The 18,825-nt window shown below is 47.3% G+C and overlaps 1 protein-coding gene across 2 annotated transcripts; it reads left to right on the plus strand.

Annotated features, from left to right (window-relative positions):
• The first annotated feature begins 8,701 nt into the window (after window positions 1-8,701).
• Window positions 8,702-16,260, plus strand: SDR39U1 (short chain dehydrogenase/reductase family 39U member 1). 2 transcript variants are annotated; one of them, XM_049801622.1, is made up of 7 exons: window positions 8,702-8,753; window positions 9,259-9,365; window positions 9,701-9,783; window positions 10,401-10,522; window positions 11,209-11,352; window positions 11,552-11,701; window positions 15,602-16,260. In XM_049801622.1, the coding sequence occupies exons 1-7, from the start codon at window positions 8,738-8,740 to the stop codon at window positions 16,219-16,221; spliced, it is 1,242 nt and encodes a 413-aa protein (XP_049657579.1). In that variant the 5' UTR covers window positions 8,702-8,737; the 3' UTR covers window positions 16,222-16,260. The 2 variants fall into 2 exon arrangements, with proteins under 2 accessions (XP_049657579.1, XP_049657580.1); XM_049801623.1 differs by lacking the exon at window positions 15,602-16,260 and having other exon boundaries at window positions 11,552-14,923.
• Window positions 16,261-18,825: the final 2,565 nt, after the last annotated feature.

Consider the following 18,825-nt stretch of genomic DNA (forward strand, 5'->3'; position numbering starts at 1 on the left):
AATAGAATATTTCCATTGTTTCAGGTGGTGCAATTAAAGTTTATATCCTTTCTGCAGTGAACAATCAGAAGACAGTAAGGGAATTCTAAAACATCTAAAATGTACCCAAGCAGTGTTTTTTTTAAGCTGTGTATTCTTACAATAAATTGAACCTGGAGTCCTGTTCAGATATGCCCAGTGAAAGTAGATAAATTCCACCCCAAATACGGAAGTCCATAAATGAATTAGAGAAGCTATTAGTAATAACAAGAAAAAAAAGGAGGTGTCTTCCATATATTTAAAGAGAATGTGAGTTAGTTAGCTAATGATAGATATCTAGATTCAGCTGGGATGCTTCAGTGTATCTTCTATGGACACAAACTGTCCCTATGGAAGAGCAAAGGTTTGCAGTAGGTTTTGTGTCATATTTCACAGACCTTACAGATTTGAAAAAAAAAAGGAATTGTTTTCTTAGAAGAGTATTTTTAAATAGACTTTCTGTCAACTCCAACATGTTTTGCTCACACATGTGATGTAGCTTTTTAATTTGAAAGTGTCAGTAATACCTGAATAAGTCTGAAAATCAGGTTCTTATGAATCTGCGTTTGCTTTTTTTATTCTTGTCATTCATATAAATACATATTTGTATATATAAAATAGATAGACAGCACACAGCACACACTTGTAACAATTAATAGAGGAGGTGAGAAGAATGAATATAAACAAAAAAAAAATCTATTTAATCTATTGATCTATTAGTAAAAAAAAGCAAGTAAAATGCACTTGTATTTAATAAAACAAAAATTCCACACAGCATTTAGAAGACTAAAATATGTTAAGAAACAATATTGGGCTAGATTTAAAGAAAAATAAAAAGCATATGGCATATAACTATTGAGATCTTACTCCATGAATTGGGTATCAATAGTTTTTACCTGGCATAATAAACTCCATCTGTATTTTTTTGTACAAAATCTATAATTTTAAACCTGGTAGTCCCCACCAATGATGAGATTAAGCTCAAGATTACAGTCAATAAATTTAGATAATTAAATATAAGAGTTTCCATGTCTGCTAAACTTCTGTACTTCCATTATAATTAATGGAGATCTTCTTAATATGGTCTATGGAGTCTACAGAACTACTCAGCTATCCAGCCAGTAGGTTTTTGCTTTAGAGTAACTGAGTTGCTTCACTGAGGGCAGGATTGAAATGCCCCTAAACAGGGTTCTAGTTCCATATAAGTACTCTGCCTAGCTGTCTTCCCCCCCCTCCAAAATAACACAGGTCTTCCATACATTCTGCACTGTGTTTGCCACATACGTGTGGAAGTTTTCAGATATTCTGAGATATCTCAAAATGGATGACTGTGAATTAAGTCCAGACTGCATTGACTGAATCTACAGTTCAGACACTGTTCAGGGTTCAGAAATATAGCTCATATATTGATTCCTATATTCAGATGCATACATTAACTGGCTTAACTTTAAATGGAATACATTCCAAATCTTTCCTGAAAAACTGTAAAGCTTTGTGTTAGAATTCTCTTTTAAGAACTGTCTATCTTAACAAATTGTTCTTACTATTATAAAGTTCTCATGCTTTTAATAATCTTCACAGTGGATAAACTAAACCTAAATATTTTTTTCCATCTTCATGTTATTATATCAGCTACCTATCTGTTTTTCCTATCTAATCACCAAAGATAAATAAATGCTCTATAAGGTGTCGTGGTAAGGCATTGCACATCTCATCCTAACATATAAGTTAATATATAAGTGAGTGATTCTATAGCTTTTAAAGCAAGGACTATAAACCATTGTTTATGTTTCTTCCTCCATAACTGTATAGCAGTCCTACATAGACATGATTTTATTGTTCTATTGTTCTATTTTTTTTTTTGTGAAGAAAACATTAACTGTGATACAAATATTAAATGAGTGACATAAATGAAAACAAAGCCAAAATCATCTAAAATGCAAACTGGTTTTAGATTCACAAGAATACAATCCTTGTTCCCGAATTGTACCTTTACCTATTGCCTCAAGACATTTTTGGCATTCATGTATTTTCTATGAATTCCATCTATTCCTTGACACATTCCCCCTTCATTATATTATGTTTTAGACACAGGGCAAATAACAGCAGGGTTTGCGCTGCAGGTTTTCCCATTGATATTAAAAATATCTTGAATTTGCCTCTGTCTTTCAGTTTCTCCAGCTCTTGCCCTCTGCTTTTGCTCACATCCCTTGCTTCTTGTCCCCTCTTCCCAAGACAATTAAGTTTATTTTAAAGATGCTGAGTGCATTTATCCCAAGGCACTAGAGTTTCACGAACTTTTAACTAGGCCTTTGTGTTTAGCTGAGTCCCTCCCAGGGGAGGCACTAGGCTGTAGAGAATTGGGAAGAGGGTCAATCACCATCTAGGAAAGTTTTTAACCTCAGGAGTGAGTCTAATCCCAGAAGTCCTTGTTAGCTCCAGTTAATTGCTCTTAGTTTTTTACTGAAGACAAATATTTCATTGTCTGAAGGAAAGGCAGGATCACATCAATCAAAACTGCATGAGTGGGAACACTGGTGTCTCTGTTACACCCTTGTAACATCAGAGCTGGAGAGAGTTAGGGTTTTTCAAAAACTTCTGACCAACTCCAGGGGCTGTCAGGACATTGCATTGGGGTCACTGGGCCAATGTGCACCTGCATGTAAATAGGGCCTTGCTTAACCCTGGCCAGAGAAAGAGTAATGTTATTTAATAACTCCCAGGAGCAACGACCAAAGGCAGCAAAGATTGCATTTCTGCAAGGGACAGAGATCATATGTAATATTCCTGGCTGGTGTAAATTGCTTTAACCAAAGCTAATGCACTCCTACTGAATCAGGCTCAAAAGTTCAAAGCCACATGCTCCAGTGTAAAACAAAAATATACCTACTAGAATGAACTCTTTCTCACCATTACCAATACCTAAGGAGGCATATTAAAAATTGTTCCTTTCCTATAAATGTGCTGGTTCCCTTTTTTACACCAGAATCTACAAGTAAATATTAGGAGAGTGCCTCAGAGAGAGAGGGGAATGGGGCCATAGCATTCTGAGTTACAGACTACTTACCCTTTCCAGTCCCAAAGCCCTGCACTGTCAAAGTATACCCAATGCATGGCATAGCAGGACCAGGTCAGGAACAGCCCGTTTTCTAGGCTAGAACTTTCAGTCTAGGCCCCATTAAAGTGGTTAAAGGAGACTTCCATCTGAAAGCAATCAGTGACCTTGCATGGCATATACTGGTAAACTTAACTGTGTTCCAAGCAAACAGGAGCATGTGGCTCCTGTTTGGACTCAGCCATGCTAGTCTGATGCACACTTGTACCCTGTTGCGGAGGATCCACAGGGGAAATCACGCACAGACCAATGTGATCAAGTGAAGTCCGTTTACTACAACTTTTAGCACAGTTATATACCTTATGTGCTTGTGCACGCGCCTTATACAATACTCTAATTGGTACAATACCCCATTTCACTCGACGCTATCTTATCCTCTATTGGCTGTGCAAGCTTCTTCACGAGGTGTCCAGCAGTTACTTATCTCATTCTTTGGCATCCAGGAGTTGCTTGTCAGGCTCTTCTTATCTTCCTTTTCCCCAGCACACAAGGACCCAGCGTCCTTGTCTGCTCCAGCACTTTGTAAACTTATGCTTCGTTCCCACCTAACGGCTGGATTGCTCACATGCCCTCGCCCAGCCAAGAAATCCTCAACAGTACCCTAGTAACTCAGCTTGTTATTCAAAACCTGAACCTTTTGCTCGAGTGCCCTATTGATCGCACTACTTGTCACAGCACATTTCATGCATATTAAACTAGTGTTCTGTCTTGGATTATCCATTCTATCCTTTATCCATGCTAACCACTGTCTTAACCATGTTACCCACACTCCAGCCTGATGTTACCTCACTGCTGTCTCCAACTCCTCATGACATCCCACTCCCTCACTTGGTCTGTTGTACCAAATACAGTTCTTAGTTATTTGACTTGTGTTATCTAACTTTGGTGTCACCTGCTCCAGCTGCTGTCTGAATTAATGTAGTACCCTTGCCTGGCCTATTCACCATGGCCCATTGCCAATGACTTAGTCTGAACTAATGCATTCCCCATTGACTCTAACCATTTCCCTAGCCCATTCTATTCATTTCATATTATTTTATCCTACTGCCCCATCATGGCCTGACCATTATGCTCTGTCCATTGGCTTTGGACATATTCCTCATCCTTTTGTCTTTGTACTGTCCACACTAACCCTGCTCCGGCCTTATCTATTTTTCATTCTTTCACGACCTCAGTTCAGCACATCTGAGTTAACCTATTGACGTGGCTTTTTTTACCCCGTCAAAACAGTTTTTTGTCTAGCAAACACCTTTGATTCCTGTGTCATACCTGACTTTCGACCCTAAATCACTATTGCAGAAGTCCCCATATGTTATTCTGCTGTCCCGACTTGGCCTATACACTTTAAGGTATGCCTTTATCCTGCTCCAACTACATTTACCACACCAGTGACAGCTGCTACTTCATCATGGCCTTTTGAATGAGACCTGCAGCCTTCAAAGACATCTCAGCCATCTGCCCTTGTGCTGTACACCCCTACTAGACTTGTTCCCCAAGCCATGTCCATTTTTGCTACCCACTACTCCAGCTGAGTCCATCATAGTTCCGCGGTGGACTGAAATACCTTTTCCAGGCCTTGATTCCTCCATTTACGCCTACCCCTTAGAAAATCACACTTGATTACAACTGACTGAAATCAAGGTCCTGTTCAGCAAATAGAGCTATGACAGTCAGCATCAGCTGTGCTCTTCTCTAGTGTTAACTACACATGCAAATCCCTTTGGAGTTCTTTTCTTCATCCACAATTTTCAGTGTGCATCTACAGTGTGATCCTCCTGATGTTTTGTTGTGCAGACTGTTACCAAACTCTGTAGACACAGATTAGGAAAATGGCCGTGAACGTAATCACATGTAAGAGGTTACCAGGAAGATGAAAGAGGTATTAGTTGCCTGAATTGATGGTCTGGGGCAAATGGAAGCATAAGTGCACAACAGGAAGAAGTGGGTGTGTGACAGAGTGTTCCTGCTGAAACCCAGCAGTATCTGACTTGCAGAACACAGCCTATTATAGCTTTATGAACTAATCACATTTGAAAATGTCTCCAGATTTGCCTAGTAAGACAGTTGCAGCAAAGGATCTTTGATGAATTTGATTATACGAGGCTGTAAGATTTACTTTGGCATATTCAGAGTAGCTACATTAAACCATTGTCCCAGGCTGGCCTTTTAGATGTAACTGACTTCCCTGATCATGTTTATCAATATCAGCTCACTGGTCTCTTCTGGATTGCCCGTTATGTACTGCTGTTTGCGCTCCTCCCCATGTGTTTTGTCATAAGCCTTGCCTCATTCCTCAGTTGTGTATTATGTTCTGATCTCCTGAAGGTAAATCACAACCTTTCCTTAGTTTGCTCCATCACTGTTTCAGCCTGCTTCCATATTACACCACTCAATAGATTAGCAGCATCTAACTCACTGACTGATCAAGCACCTTCCTGCCACCGGCTTTCTGGTATGGTCTTTACTTGCTAAGCTAGTGTTGGTCCTGATCATTACATGTTTGAACCATGTGAGCACATAACTGGTTGCCTGACCTGGACCTCCCCTCCTCACCCAGACCCCTGGTGTGCTACATTCATGCCAAGCCCATCCCTCAGGTTCATTCAGTCACATTCTGTAACCAATAGTTTCCAGATGCCTGACAACAGTGCAACATCTCCTTTAATCGAGTACATCCATAGTGACTCTCAGCTGCATAAGTTCGTCTTTCTGCTGGGTAACCCTGGTGCGGCAGGGGAAGATTACTTCAGGCTGCTGCTTTCCGCTGTTCTGATGGCTCACAGGCTGGAAGTAGCTTGCAATGAACGCTGATGGGCGATAGATGGAAGCAGTAGCCTGAGTATGTGCTGCCAGAGACAAGAGCACCAACTGCTGGAGCTGCTACTGCAGAAGGGAGAGTTGGAGGAGGGTGGGGGGGCAGTTCATCAGACTTGCAGAACTGTGCCACAAGCAGTGCTGGAGTTATTTCTGAAGATGGCTTGGGGTACGGCTGGGATATCAATTGGCAGTGGAAAATAGTGTGGCGACAAAATGATGTCCATTATTATAATCTGGGAGCTTTGATCTGAAATTTTACCCATGCCTTTCCAGAAATGGGGATAGCTTGTTGGCTCTAAGACAGACTGAACTTGGATCCACTCCTAAGGACTAATCTGTCTAGTCATGGTTGAAAGTCTTCTGAGCTAATCATTGGTGACCTAGGACAAAGGTTTTCTAAGAAGGAGTTTTAGTCAAGATATTCTAGCCCCATATCGGTCTAATTATAGGCAGGCTGAAAATCACTGTTATTTTACGTCAGTAATAGCTAGGAGTGCAGAGAAAGTAGTGGAGCTATCTTGATTACATTAACCTGACATTTTCCCTCATTAGAGTAAAGACAGTTAATGGAATCTGGATATCTGGTGCACATCCTCTGCCTTGAGATCAAAATTATTTCTTATTTGAATCCTGATGGAAGCAAGAACTGTGAGATTAGCTTAAAACTACGCCCTGGCCTCATCTATAAATTTTATCTTTCTGCTCTGGCCTGGTCCTATTTGTTAGTGTTTGTACTCAATTTTAATCCATTAGGGTTAGTTCCAACTTTGAACATCTGAGCCTAATCTACTATTCTTATGTGTCAGACAACTATCCTGCTCATTTCTTGCCCAGATCCATCACTGTTAGTTAATTAGTTTAGTTTGTTCTGTCCATTTTACACCCACTGCCTCAATCTGGTTCACACCTGTTGTTTCACTGCCATCCTCCAGCCCCAACAAAACAAAATACAGTCTCCTCTGGGCTGACTTACCCATGCTCAGTTCCTATTCACTCTTCAAGAAAACAAGTAGAGCAAGCTTTAGTGTGGACGGAGAACAAAAGAAAGAATCTTGTTATAGCAGTAGATTATCCATGTTATCTGAATCTAAGAATTAATAAGAACCTCTTAACATATGAATATGGGTGCCTGGCTCTCATTCACTCAAGTGAAAACTCCTATTTTTCTCTTACAGGAACCAGCAACTTTGTCACTCATTGAGGTATACTGGATTATACCAGATCTTACCCCACTCATGCCAAAAAAGTAGTAATAATATACCTCAGAGATATCAGAAACCCTGTGGGTAGGTCTCAAATGAAAAGCAACCATGTTCCATTCCAATGGATTCCTGGCAGGGTGGGAGGTGAGGAGGGGGGAGTGGGGTGAAGGACTGTAATTATGCTTGTGTATGGAAGTGCGGGCCAGTTGATTATGTGTTCCTGGAGTGATTGCTTACACCAATATAAGGCCACAGCTTCCAGCATTGAATACAAAGGTTAGATCCTGGAATAAAGGAATTTAAACAATGTTATATTAGGGTTTCTTGCAAAGTATATTGCTAAGTAGTGTTTAGACTAAGTCAAGGATTTTTCAGATTCTCCTGCCCAGGCAGCAAGAAGGCTGGAGGGGCACAAGCAATTGGGAGGGGACACAGCCAGGACAGCTGACCCAAACATGCCAAAGGCATATTCCATACCAGGTGATGTCATGCCCAGTATATAAACTGGGGGAGTTGGCCTGAGGGGGGTGTCACTACTCAGGAACTAACTGGGCATCAGTCTGCAAGTGGTGAGCAAATGCATTGTGCATCACTTGTTTCGTATATTCCAATCCTTTGATTAGTACTGTCATTTTAGTATTGTTATTGCTATCATTCTTAGTTTCTACCTTTGCCACGAGTTTTACTTTTTTTCCAATTCTCTCCCCCATCGCGCTGGATGGGGGGGGGAGTGAGGGAGCAGTTGCGTGGTGCTGAGTTGCTGGCTGGGGTTAAACCACGACACTCCAGCATTTGTCCCCGCTTCAGAACAGCCAGCAAGGTCCTGCCTACAGGCTGCTGTCACCCTCTGCTCTTCACAGGACACCAGATAACAGCAGCTGACAACACAGGCAGCTTCGTTCGAAGCAAAGGCTGCCCCAGCTGCCTGCAGGTGGAAAGTCTTGGCTTCTCACGTGCGTCTCATCACATCTCAGAAGAGACATCTAAAGTACAGTGGCAGAGTTACACCCTTGAAGTAATTCCTTTCCCCATGATCCTGAGGAGATGAGCAAGAAGGTGTCCATAGGGTCCACGAGAACAATCCCAGCCTAATTCCCAACTGCAAAATTCTTCACCCTCGATTAGGAATATTAAAAAACACTTCACTGGCATTTCAGCTGTTCTAACGAACTGGCTAACTGACTGACTTAACGAACTCCTCCGCGTTGCTTCCTCACCTCTCCGTGCCGCTGGCACAACCCGTGCCTCGTTCAGTCTTTCATTTAGCTGCTCATCAGTCGCCCACCCGCGCGTTTTACTGCGTTCACGCAGCGGGTTCCGGCTCCGCTGGGCAGCTCCTCGGGCTTTCTTCATTCCCCTGTTTCTCCTGACCCGTTTCAGGCTGTTTTTCCAGCACGTTTCTAAGCGGGCGGGCGGGCGGCCGCCCACCCCTGCCGCAGCCTCCTCCTGCCTCCCGCCCTGACCCCTGGCGCTGGAGGGGTTAATGCGCTGGGGCGCGCTGGCCCTTTAAGCGCCCCCCCCACCCGCAGCAGGGATGGGAAGGCGCATGCGCACGCGGTTTGGTGCATGCGCAGTCGGCCTGGCCATGCGGGTGCTGGTGGGTGAGTGCGGGGACGCGCAGGCCGCGGCGGGGGGCGCGTTGTCCCTCAGGGGCGCTGGTGCGGGTGGGGGGTTTTGGCCAGGCCGGTGCCGGGACCGGGGTGGGCGCGGGAGGTCCCCCGGCGGAGGGAGCTAGCCCTGAGTGGGGGCCGGGGCGCCGTGGGAGGCTGCACCCGGCAGGCGAGTGCGGGGGCTCTTGGGAGGGGGACGTAGTTTTGGAAGGGGTGGGGGGAAGGCCTCGACTGAGGGTGCTGGGGGCAGAGGTTGGAGTCAGGCCCCCTCTCCCCTTCCCCCCGGCACTAGCGGGTAGGACGTGGTGCGTAGCACCCGGGCACGGGGAGTGGAGGCCCTCAGGGCTGGGGTGCTGTGTGGGGGAGCTGGGGGCAGGGGAGTCTGGGCCCAGAGTAATGTACCGTGGGAAGCTGACCGTGGTAATGGGGGCACCTGTGCAGGCCTGGGGATGGCAGTCCAGGTTACCAAATCTGTAACGTCCTGTCTCTCTCCTAGGTGGCGGGACTGGCTTTGTGGGCAGAGCCCTGACCCAGTTGCTGCGGAGTCGTGGGCATGAAGTCACCCATGTCTCTCGACAAGGAGGCAAGGATCGGATCAGCTGGGTACGAGATGAGAGCCTTCACAAGATGGAGAACATGTCAGGGCTGAGGAACAAGCCCACTTGCCCTGGCCTGCCATGGCATACAGGGAATCCGCAGTGGGGGATCTGGCTCCTGTGGATGTATTCTTGGGCTGCGGGGTGCTCCATGGCTCATAGTCATTGGGATGAGTACTGCTGTAGCTCCAAGGAGCAAAGCCTTCTCCATTCATGCTTGTGCTCGAGGCAGTGTCAAGAAGGAATTCACTGGAGTTCTTAGGAGCCCGCCCCGCTTGGTTGTTGGGAAGGCTTGAGCAGAGGGGAGGCTGTGTGTGTGATGTTTTGTTTACCCTTGCCTAGGAAGAGTTGTCGCACTCTGGACTGCCCCTGTGCGATGCCGTGGTGAACTTGGCTGGTGAAAATGTCCTCAACCCTTTCCGCAGGTAACTTGGTCTCCCATAGTGCTGTTGGGACAAGGTGAAGGCAAGGTCACCCAGTGTTGTCTGAGAATGTGGAAGGGATCTGGGGAGGAAACAGCATGTCCAGGAAGCACTTGGGTTACCTAACTGTTGACATCTGGGTCCTCAAGTATCCAAAAGATTTCTGTGGGCCTGTTAAGTTCTGGGAGACCTGTGGAAGACAGGTTCCCCTCTGAACTGACAGTTGGAGGCCAGGCAAAGTAGTTCCACATTTCCAAAATGACACTACATTTAAATAATGCAAAATCAGAAGCAAACTTTTACTTCTGTGAGTGTGTTTTTGGAAATGCCTCTGCCAGGCACTTTGGAAGAATTTACCACACCCAGCTTTGGTGTTGAGCTCCTCTGCTACATTTGTTCTAAGGCAGTCCAAAACCCACAGCCTTTTGTGGTAAGTGGCGAGCCACCATCTCACAAAGTCCTCATGCAGTTAGATAGTAAACTTCCACGTCCTTCCTCTGCTCTGGGGTAGGGGGGTATTCACGTGACCTCTCTCCGGTGTCTGCTGGGGCCCCCCTTGCTACTGTTGTTTCCTGGGATGTCCTTGTGGGGAGTATAATCACTGACTCTCTCTTTCACAGATGGAGTGATGCCTTCTGCAGGGAAGTCATCAGCAGCCGGGTTGAGACCACCAAGACCTTGGCCAAAGCCATTGCTGATGCTGAACAGCCACCCCGTGCTTGGGTCCTCGTCACTGGTGTAGGTATTGATTGGGGCCAGCAAGGCATGACTCATGCTGACGTGGAGAGGTATACCTCCAGACAGAAACACACTTCTGGGGGGGACACATGTCTTGCCTTGAAATGCCAACTTTATTGCCATCAATGTTGCTGGGTTTAGGCAAGCCTCGATCAGCTTTTTGGTACTGCTGAAGAGGAATTTGGGTCCCTGTGCTTTCTCTTGGTGTCATTAGGACAGGAACTTTTCTGTGTTTTCCTGTGAAAGCCTTTAAGCATCCTGTAGAACCAGTTTGTCTGAGCAGGGCCTCAGCTGAATCCCCCTACATACCTCCAACTTTGCATTTCTGCTTGCTACAGTCTTAAAAGCTGCTGCAGTTTAGCATCTGTGATGCCCAATTTTAGAGCAAGCGCCTTTCTATGCAGCCAGATCAGTGTGTTGCTTGCTGGTATATTTGGTTCTTGGGGCTGTCAGCTCAACCTGAGTATTAGTGTATCCTGCTGAACTTGCAGAGCACATTGGTAGTTCAAAATCTTGTCATCATTGCCATCAGAGAGACCTTGTGCTGTTCCTATAAGGATGTCCCTGATGGAGTGATTGAATTCTAAGGCAGGGAAGTGGGTCTGTTTTGCAGGGCGGGGGGAGGGGGAGTGGCTGGTGTCACAATTGAACCCTGACCCTCTTTCCCCCTTTCTGCTGTTACATCCACAGGCTATTACCGCCCTAGCCCCACAGCTGAGTATACTGAGGACAGTCCTGGTGGGGATTTTGACTTCTTCTCACGTCTGGTGAGCTCCTGGGAGGCTGCAGCTCTCATCCCTGGGAGCCCAGCTCGTGGTGTTGTGGTGAGATCTGGTGAGATGGGGCATCGTGCCTGTTCAGGGTGGCTCTGCTTTGGTGCTGGGGCAAGAGGGGGAAGAGGAGGGAGAAGGACATCAGGTCTTGTGCCTCTCCTTGTTGGGGTGCTGTTCCAGTCCAGCCCTCTTAAGGATTCTCTCCTGGTTGTAGTTCTGAGGGTGGGGAATGTGCTGGTCTCACTCTGTTCTCTCCACAGGGGTGGTGCTGGGCCGAGATGGTGGTGCAATCTCTCAAATGCTCTGGCCTTTCCGTCTGGGACTAGGAGGCCCCTTGGGCTCTGGGCTCCAGCCCTTCCCATGGATCCACATTCGGGACCTGGCTGGGATCGTGTGTCATGCCCTGGAGAGTGAGTGCCTGCAAGGCGTCCTCAACGGTGTCTCCCCATCCTCCCCTGCCACCTCCAATGGCACCTTTGCTCAGGAGCTTGCTGCAGCCCTGGGACGCCCAGCCCTGCTGCCAGTGCCCGGCTGGGCTGTGCGGGCTATCTTTGGGGCAGAGCGGGCCGTCATGCTGTTGGAGGGCCAGAGGGTGGTGCCAAAACGCACCCTGGAGAGTGGCTACCATTTCATTTTCCCTGACCTGTCTGGAGCTCTGAAGGACATTGTGGCTTGAGGGCTCCTCATTTGGGCTGTGTTGGGCCCTGTTTTTATGAGATCCCTGGCTCGCATGCCTTCCCCTGGGTGAAAGAGGGTAGCCCTGCCCCTTCTTGACAATTCCCCATACAGAGAGGATGAGCAATCTTTTTCCCTTCTGTCTCCCTTTTTGCATCCCCAGTTTAGGAGTCATCTCTCTTATTGCCATCTGAAGTCTCCACATTACCTGCTTTTGGGGAAGGGCACAAGCCTCTCTAAGGATTGTGACTGCTGAATCTGCCATCTTCCCTTTTCTGGTGTGCATGTGAGCTGCTTGCAGAGCAGCTGGGGGTTGTAATGTCTCCTCCCCTGAGAGACAGGGGTGGCAACAGGAAAGGTGTTCAGGTGTTGTAATTCTCCTTCATCTTACTGGAAGTCCCTCTTCCTGTTTTTCCCCACATCTTTCCCCCATGGTCACATAGAGACCTAGTTACGCTCTTCTGCTTTGCCTTTCTCAGTCTCATAGGAAATGGAGTTGCAGTTGTGGGACAAGATCCACCTTGAGGGAGCACAAAGGGTGCTGGATACAGATGGCTTGGAGACTGCCATCTCTGTTCTTGTGGTGCTTCTGTGCTAGTACCAAGTTGCTGTGTTGGAACCTCCAGCTGAGCCTAGGCCCAAGAGTTGCAACCCTCCAAGGTTGCATAACCTTGATGCTGTGGTGGGCATGAAGAAGAACACTGCTTTGCCAGCCTGTAGGGACAGGGGTGGCAGTCTGTTGCACCTGGACTGCTCTTGAGGCCTTGGGTAAGTGTCGACTACATCTGAGCTTGTGCTGAGGAGAATCTGGGTGGTTCATCTTGGTGTGAGGTGGTGTGAGGTAGTGCAAGGCACTGCCTTAGTCTAAAGGGAGCACTTCAGCTGTTGACTGTTATAGTTTTCTGATCTCTGACAGGGTGGTTTTCCTTTATTCATCCCATGAGGTGGTACTTGTATTAAGGGCATTCCCACTGATTGGACAGTGAGAATATCCAGGCTGCCTGGGCTGCCTTGGGAAGCAGTACCTCTTCTCTTATGGAGAACATTGCAATTTCATCATCTCGTACTGTAAGGAAATGTACCCACATGCTTCCCTTAACCCATTTTCACATGCCAAAGTGAGTTGCAGGATGTGAAATCTACAGAGCAGCTAAGTTCATTATAGCACTGCTTCTGGAGAAATATTCCTACTGTGATGTAATTTTGGGCTAGAAAAATCTATTTAAAAGCACTTCAGGAAGTTAAAAAGACCTGCTCCGTTCCTAAAATAAGAAACCTTCCAGAACAAGAACCTGGCTTATGCCAGGTTAATGTGGTCACAGTAGCTGAAGGGTCAATCTCGGTGGATTCTAGACTCCCCACTCACCTACCTCTTTGCTCAGTCCATACTGGAGACAGAATGGTGATCTGCTGACTTTCTGGGCAGGAAAATTAGAGTGGGACTGTCCAGCTGGAGCTAGAGATAGTCCTTGCAGTCAGTGCAAGCACAGCCAGGTGAGCTGGGACTTTGGGAATAGCTATGAAAGCAACATCACCTGAGATAAATGTGGCTTGCTTGGATTGTGTCTGTGCTGCCTGTAAGTTAGGTGCAAATTCCTTTATCTTCCCATGTGCCTCAGTTTCCTGTCCTTGAGAGCAGGCTGACCTACTCTGTGTTACAGACCCAGTTCATTGTGGGGCAATACAATGCAGATGATCAGCAGTGCTTCGTCTTTAGTTACTCCAGCTACCTTTTTAGGGCCTGAGACTTCAGTCTCCTTCCCCAGATGTAGTGGACTACAGCATCCTTCTGTCAGGCAAGCTGGTTAGCTAGCCCTATTAGGTTGTTTCTGTACCTGTATGTACCTTCATCATCGCAACAGCCTTGGGTTGTGATTGGAAATAAAGACAAGTATGGCTGGAGAAGAACTGGCAACCTGCAGCTCTTCTGAAAGAGGGTTGCATATCCCATGAAAGACTACCACTAAGCAGAGTTCCTAGGCCTTGGACTCCCTGCCTGGATGTGTAACTCATGATTTTGAAGGGTTGCCTCTGTGTGACATTTGGCTTAAGCACATGTCACAGGACTTAGATGAGCTTCTGACACCTCAATCCCAGTATGGGTTCTGAAATTGATGCCTGATACATCAATGCCCCTGCCTGGACCGAAGGCCTCCTACTTGCCCAGCTGGTCCAGCTTGAAGTTTGCTGGACATGCACACCGCATGCACACCTGGTTTGTGGGAGATAACAGACAGTCACCTCCTCCAGCAACCGGGCACACAAGCTGTGAGCTGCTGTCCCAGTCCAGCTGCTGGCACAGAGCCCCTCACTCATGCTGGTCCTCCCAGTAACTGGTTTTGTGGACACGCAGAGTTATTGCTGCAGTGGCGGTAGGGTGAGGCCCCACTGGCTCCAGTAGCTGACACCACAGGCCAGGGGTGCCTGCTCCCCCATCTGACTTCAGTAGCTGGCACCAAATCCACTCACGCTGATCCTCCAGTAGCTGGCACTTAGTCCTTGCAGCACACCTATGTTGGGTAGAGTGATATTATGCAGAGAGAGTTATGAAAAGATTTAATAAGAAGACGGGACAGGCTGTGGTGGTCAAGTGTAGAGCTCATCCAGACCAGCTCTGACTGACCCAGGTTTATATCCAACCAGCTTCTTTTACACCCCTTTTCTGTCTACCCCCTCTTTGTTGCTCCCAGCTTCCCTTCCCCTGCACATTCTCTCAACAGCTGACATGGTCCCATGACTCCATCTAACATCCTGGACACTCAGGTTTGCATCCTTACCAGTTGCAAAGCCCTGGTTGCCTATAGCTTGTTGAGAGCTCATCAATTAGTGTGACTAATGATGTTTGCTTCTGGTTATTGTCTTTGTTAATGCTAATTGGTCTTCATGACTCTGTGTGTTTGTCTCCCTTTCCTTAACTTCCCAACTGTAAAAATAAATATTTTCAGACTTGTACCACGCATCCTTACCAATTAGGGTGACTGATCAGGTTTGGTCTCATCACATCCCTTATGTGTCAGTGTGATGGGTTAACCCTGGCTGAACACCAGGTGCCCACCAAAGCCGTTTTATCACTCCCCCATCCTCAGCTGGATAGGGGAGAGAAAATATAACAAAAGGCTCGCGGGTCGAGATAAGGACAGGAGAGATCATTCACTATTACCGTCACGGGCAAAACAGACTCAGTTTGCAAAATTAACTCAATTTATTACAAATCAACCAGAGCAAGGTAATGAGAAGTAAAATGAAATCTCAGAACACCTTCCCACCACCCCTCCCTTCTTCCCAGGCACAACTACCCTCCCGGATTTCACCACCAAGCCCCCCCAGCGGCACAGGGGGACAGGGATGGGGTTTATGGTCATCACACGTTATTTGCTGCCGCTTCACCTCCTCAGGACGAGGGCTGATCACACTCTTCCCCTGCTCCAGCGTGGGGTCCCACCCACAGGAGACAGTCCTCCACAAACTCCTCCAACGTGGGCCATTCCCACGGGCTGCAGTTCTTCACGAACTGCTCCAGCATGGGTCCATTCCACGGTGTGCAGTCCTTCAGGAGCACACTGCTCCAGCGCGGGTCCCCCACGGGGTCACAAGTCCTGCCAGAAAACCTGCTCCATCGGCTCCTCTCTCCACAGATCCGCAGGTCCTGCCAGGAGCCTGCTCCAGCGTGGGGTTCCCACGGGGTCACAGCCTCCTTCGGGAACCCACCTGCTCCGGCGTGGGGTCCTCCACGGGCTACAGGTGGATATCTGCTCCACCATGGACCTCCCTGGACTGCAGGGGGACAGCCTGCCTCACCAGGGTCTTCACCACGGGCTGCAGGGGAATCTTCGCTCCGGCGCCTGGAGCATCTCCTCCCCCTCCTTCTTCACTGACCTTGGTGTCCGCAGGCTTGTTTCTCTTACATGTTCTCAATCCTCACTCCGGCGGCAGTTTCTCTCTGTCCCAACTTTTTTTCCTTCTTAAAAATGTTATCACAGAGGCATTACCACTATCACTGATTGGCTCGGCCTTGGCCGGCGGTGGGTCCGTCTCAGAGCCGGCTAATATGGGCTCGCTCGCTCTCGAACACAGGGGAAGCTTCCAGCAGTTTCTTACAGAAGCCACCCCTGTAACCCCCCCCCCCCCCGCTACCAAAACCTTGCCAAACAAAACCAATACATTCCACCCCTCGCCTCTGTGCATCACATTTTTAAGAACTATCATTAAAATCCACATTCATCACACAAAGTCTTCACTCACATCACAAAAATAATTCCCCACACCAAAATCAAAATAATATCATCAGACTATCTCTGTATGTTCTTGTATATGGCTCCTTTGACCAGATAACCTTAAAAAGAGCAGACATGCTCCTTCAGCATCCCATGACACTCCTCCATTGATGGACCGGTAATATCAGAAAAAGCTGCACCACTCCTCACTCCTATAGAGCCTGAATGGGGCCCCCCTATGGGTTGCACACATCAAGGCAGGAGCCTGATTCCTCTGGGCATTAACCATGGAGGGGAGCATGTGCAAGGGCTGTGGTTGCTGGCCAACCCATCAGAGACAATAGACATGAATGTATTGAGGCACTTAAGATCAGTAACATCTCTGTAACTGTAACAGTTCATACAGGCAAGTCCAGTTCTTTGGCTTTGATAGCTGCATCTCTCCATGCACTGGGTCATGGGATGTCTGTGGCCAGGTGGATCCTGCAGTTTTGGTCTCATTCCAGCAGAGCCGAGTGATCTGCACTGGTGACCTGCTTTGGGGTTAGCTCTGTGCCAACTGCTGAGTCACACCGCAGTATCAAAGACAGCTAGGCTTAATTGTTTGGTTTTGGAGCCAGTGGTAGTTCTGCACCATTTGTAATGTTAGTCCACAATTGTAAGACATTGCTATTTTCCTAATTAAGGTTGGCATTTCCCTTCCTGTACCCCTTCATTTCCAGTGAACCATGGCTCAGACTTGACCAGGACAATTTTCTGAGATTTTAGGGGCATGTCATGACTACACCTCCTATAAAATTCCCAGTCTAACCCAAACGTCCCTTCTCCCAGCTTAAAGGATTGTAAATCAGAAGCTGGAATCCAAGACAAGCATGTACCTCCCAAATTCCCCAATGTAGTGTCCAACTACGTATGCACACCTTCCTTCCCCAGACCAGCGTGTAGGGAACATGCATTGGTTCAACCCCTCCCCACACATGCACACTCATAGAAACACAGGGACAGAGATATGCACATCATGCCCAGCTGAAATTGGCAGACTACATACTCGGAGAGCGTGGGGAGGGGAGTGAAAGAGAAGTTGTCAAGGTCAACTATCATTCAATCCAATTATTAGATCTGATTCTTCAATGGATGACTTGTAATACAAATGAAAAGGACCTAACAAAGCCATTAGTTATGATGCTTCAGGATACTGGTTTTTTTTTTTTAACTTGGTAACATGCTATTATGCCCTTGTGGTTCATGGGTATTTGGTGAAGGTTAGCATGGACAGGTTGTTCCTCTTTCTGTACTCCCAAAGCCATCTTACTTGAAATTTACTCCTGACTGGCCCCTTCTATACCCCTAACGAGAGAGGCCCCAGTTGACTGGAGGTTAATAAATGTGACACCTATCTATGAGAAGGGCCGAAAGGAGGATCTGGGGAACTACAGGCCTGTCAGTCTGACCTCAGCGCTGAGGGATGTTATGGAGCAGATCATCTTGAGTGCCATCACATGGCACATGCAGGATGACCAGGTGATCAGGCCCAGTCAGCATGGGTTTATGAAAGGCAGGTCCTGCTTGACAAACCTGTGACAAGATGACCCACTTTATGGGTGAGGGAGAGTCTGTGGACTACAGTCTACCTGGACTTCAGTAAAGCCTTTGACACTGTTGCACACAGCACTCTCCTGGAGAAACTGGCTGCTCGTGGGGTGGATGAGTGTAGTCTCTGTTGGGTAAAAAACTGGCTGGATGGATGAGCTCAGAGGGTTGTGGTGAATGGAGTTAAACCCAGTTGGTGGCCAGTCACAAGCGGTGTTACCAAGGGCTCGGTACTGGGACCAGTTGTGTTTAATATCTTTATCAATGATCTGGAGGAGGGGATTGAGTGCACCCTCAGTAAGTTTGCAGACAACACCAAGTTGGGCGAGGGTGTTGATCTGCTTGAGGATAGAAGGGTTCTGCAGAGGGATCTGGACAGGCTGGATCGATGGGCTGAGGCCAATTGTATGAGGTTCAGCAAGGCTCAGTGCTGGGTCCTGCATTTGGGTCAAAACAACCCCACGCAACGCTACAGGCTTGGGGCAGAGTGGCTGGAAAGTTGCCCAGCAGAAAAGGACCTGGGGGTGTTGGTCAACAGCCAGCTGAATATGAGCCAGCAGTGTGCCCAGGTGGCCAAGAAGGCCAATAGCATTCTGGCTTGTATCAGAAATATTGTGGCCAGCAGAACTATGGAAGTGATTGTGCCCCTATACTTAGCACTGGTGAGACTACACCTTGAATAATGTGTTTAGGTTTGGGCCCCTCACTACAAGAAAGACATTGAGGTGCTGGAGCATGTCCAAAGAAGAGCAACGAAGCTGGTGAAGGGTCTAGAGAACAAGTCTTACAAGGAGCAGCTGAGGGCACTGGGATTATTTTGCTTGGAGAAAAGGAGGCTGAGGGGAGACCTTATAGCTTTCTAGCAGTACCTGAAAGGAGGTTGTAGTGGGGTGGGTGTCAGTCTCTTTTACCAAGTTACAAGTGAAGGGAAGAGAGGAAATGGTGTCAAGTTGCACCACAGGAGGTTTAGACTGGATATTAGGAAAATTCCCTGTTAAAAGAAACAAAAAATCCAAGTATGCAGAGAAGAAAGATTCCTTTCAAGCGGTATAAAT

Source organism: Accipiter gentilis, chromosome 5 (genome assembly GCF_929443795.1).
Source record: "Accipiter gentilis chromosome 5, bAccGen1.1, whole genome shotgun sequence".
Taxonomy (NCBI): domain Eukaryota; kingdom Metazoa; phylum Chordata; class Aves; order Accipitriformes; family Accipitridae; genus Astur; species Astur gentilis.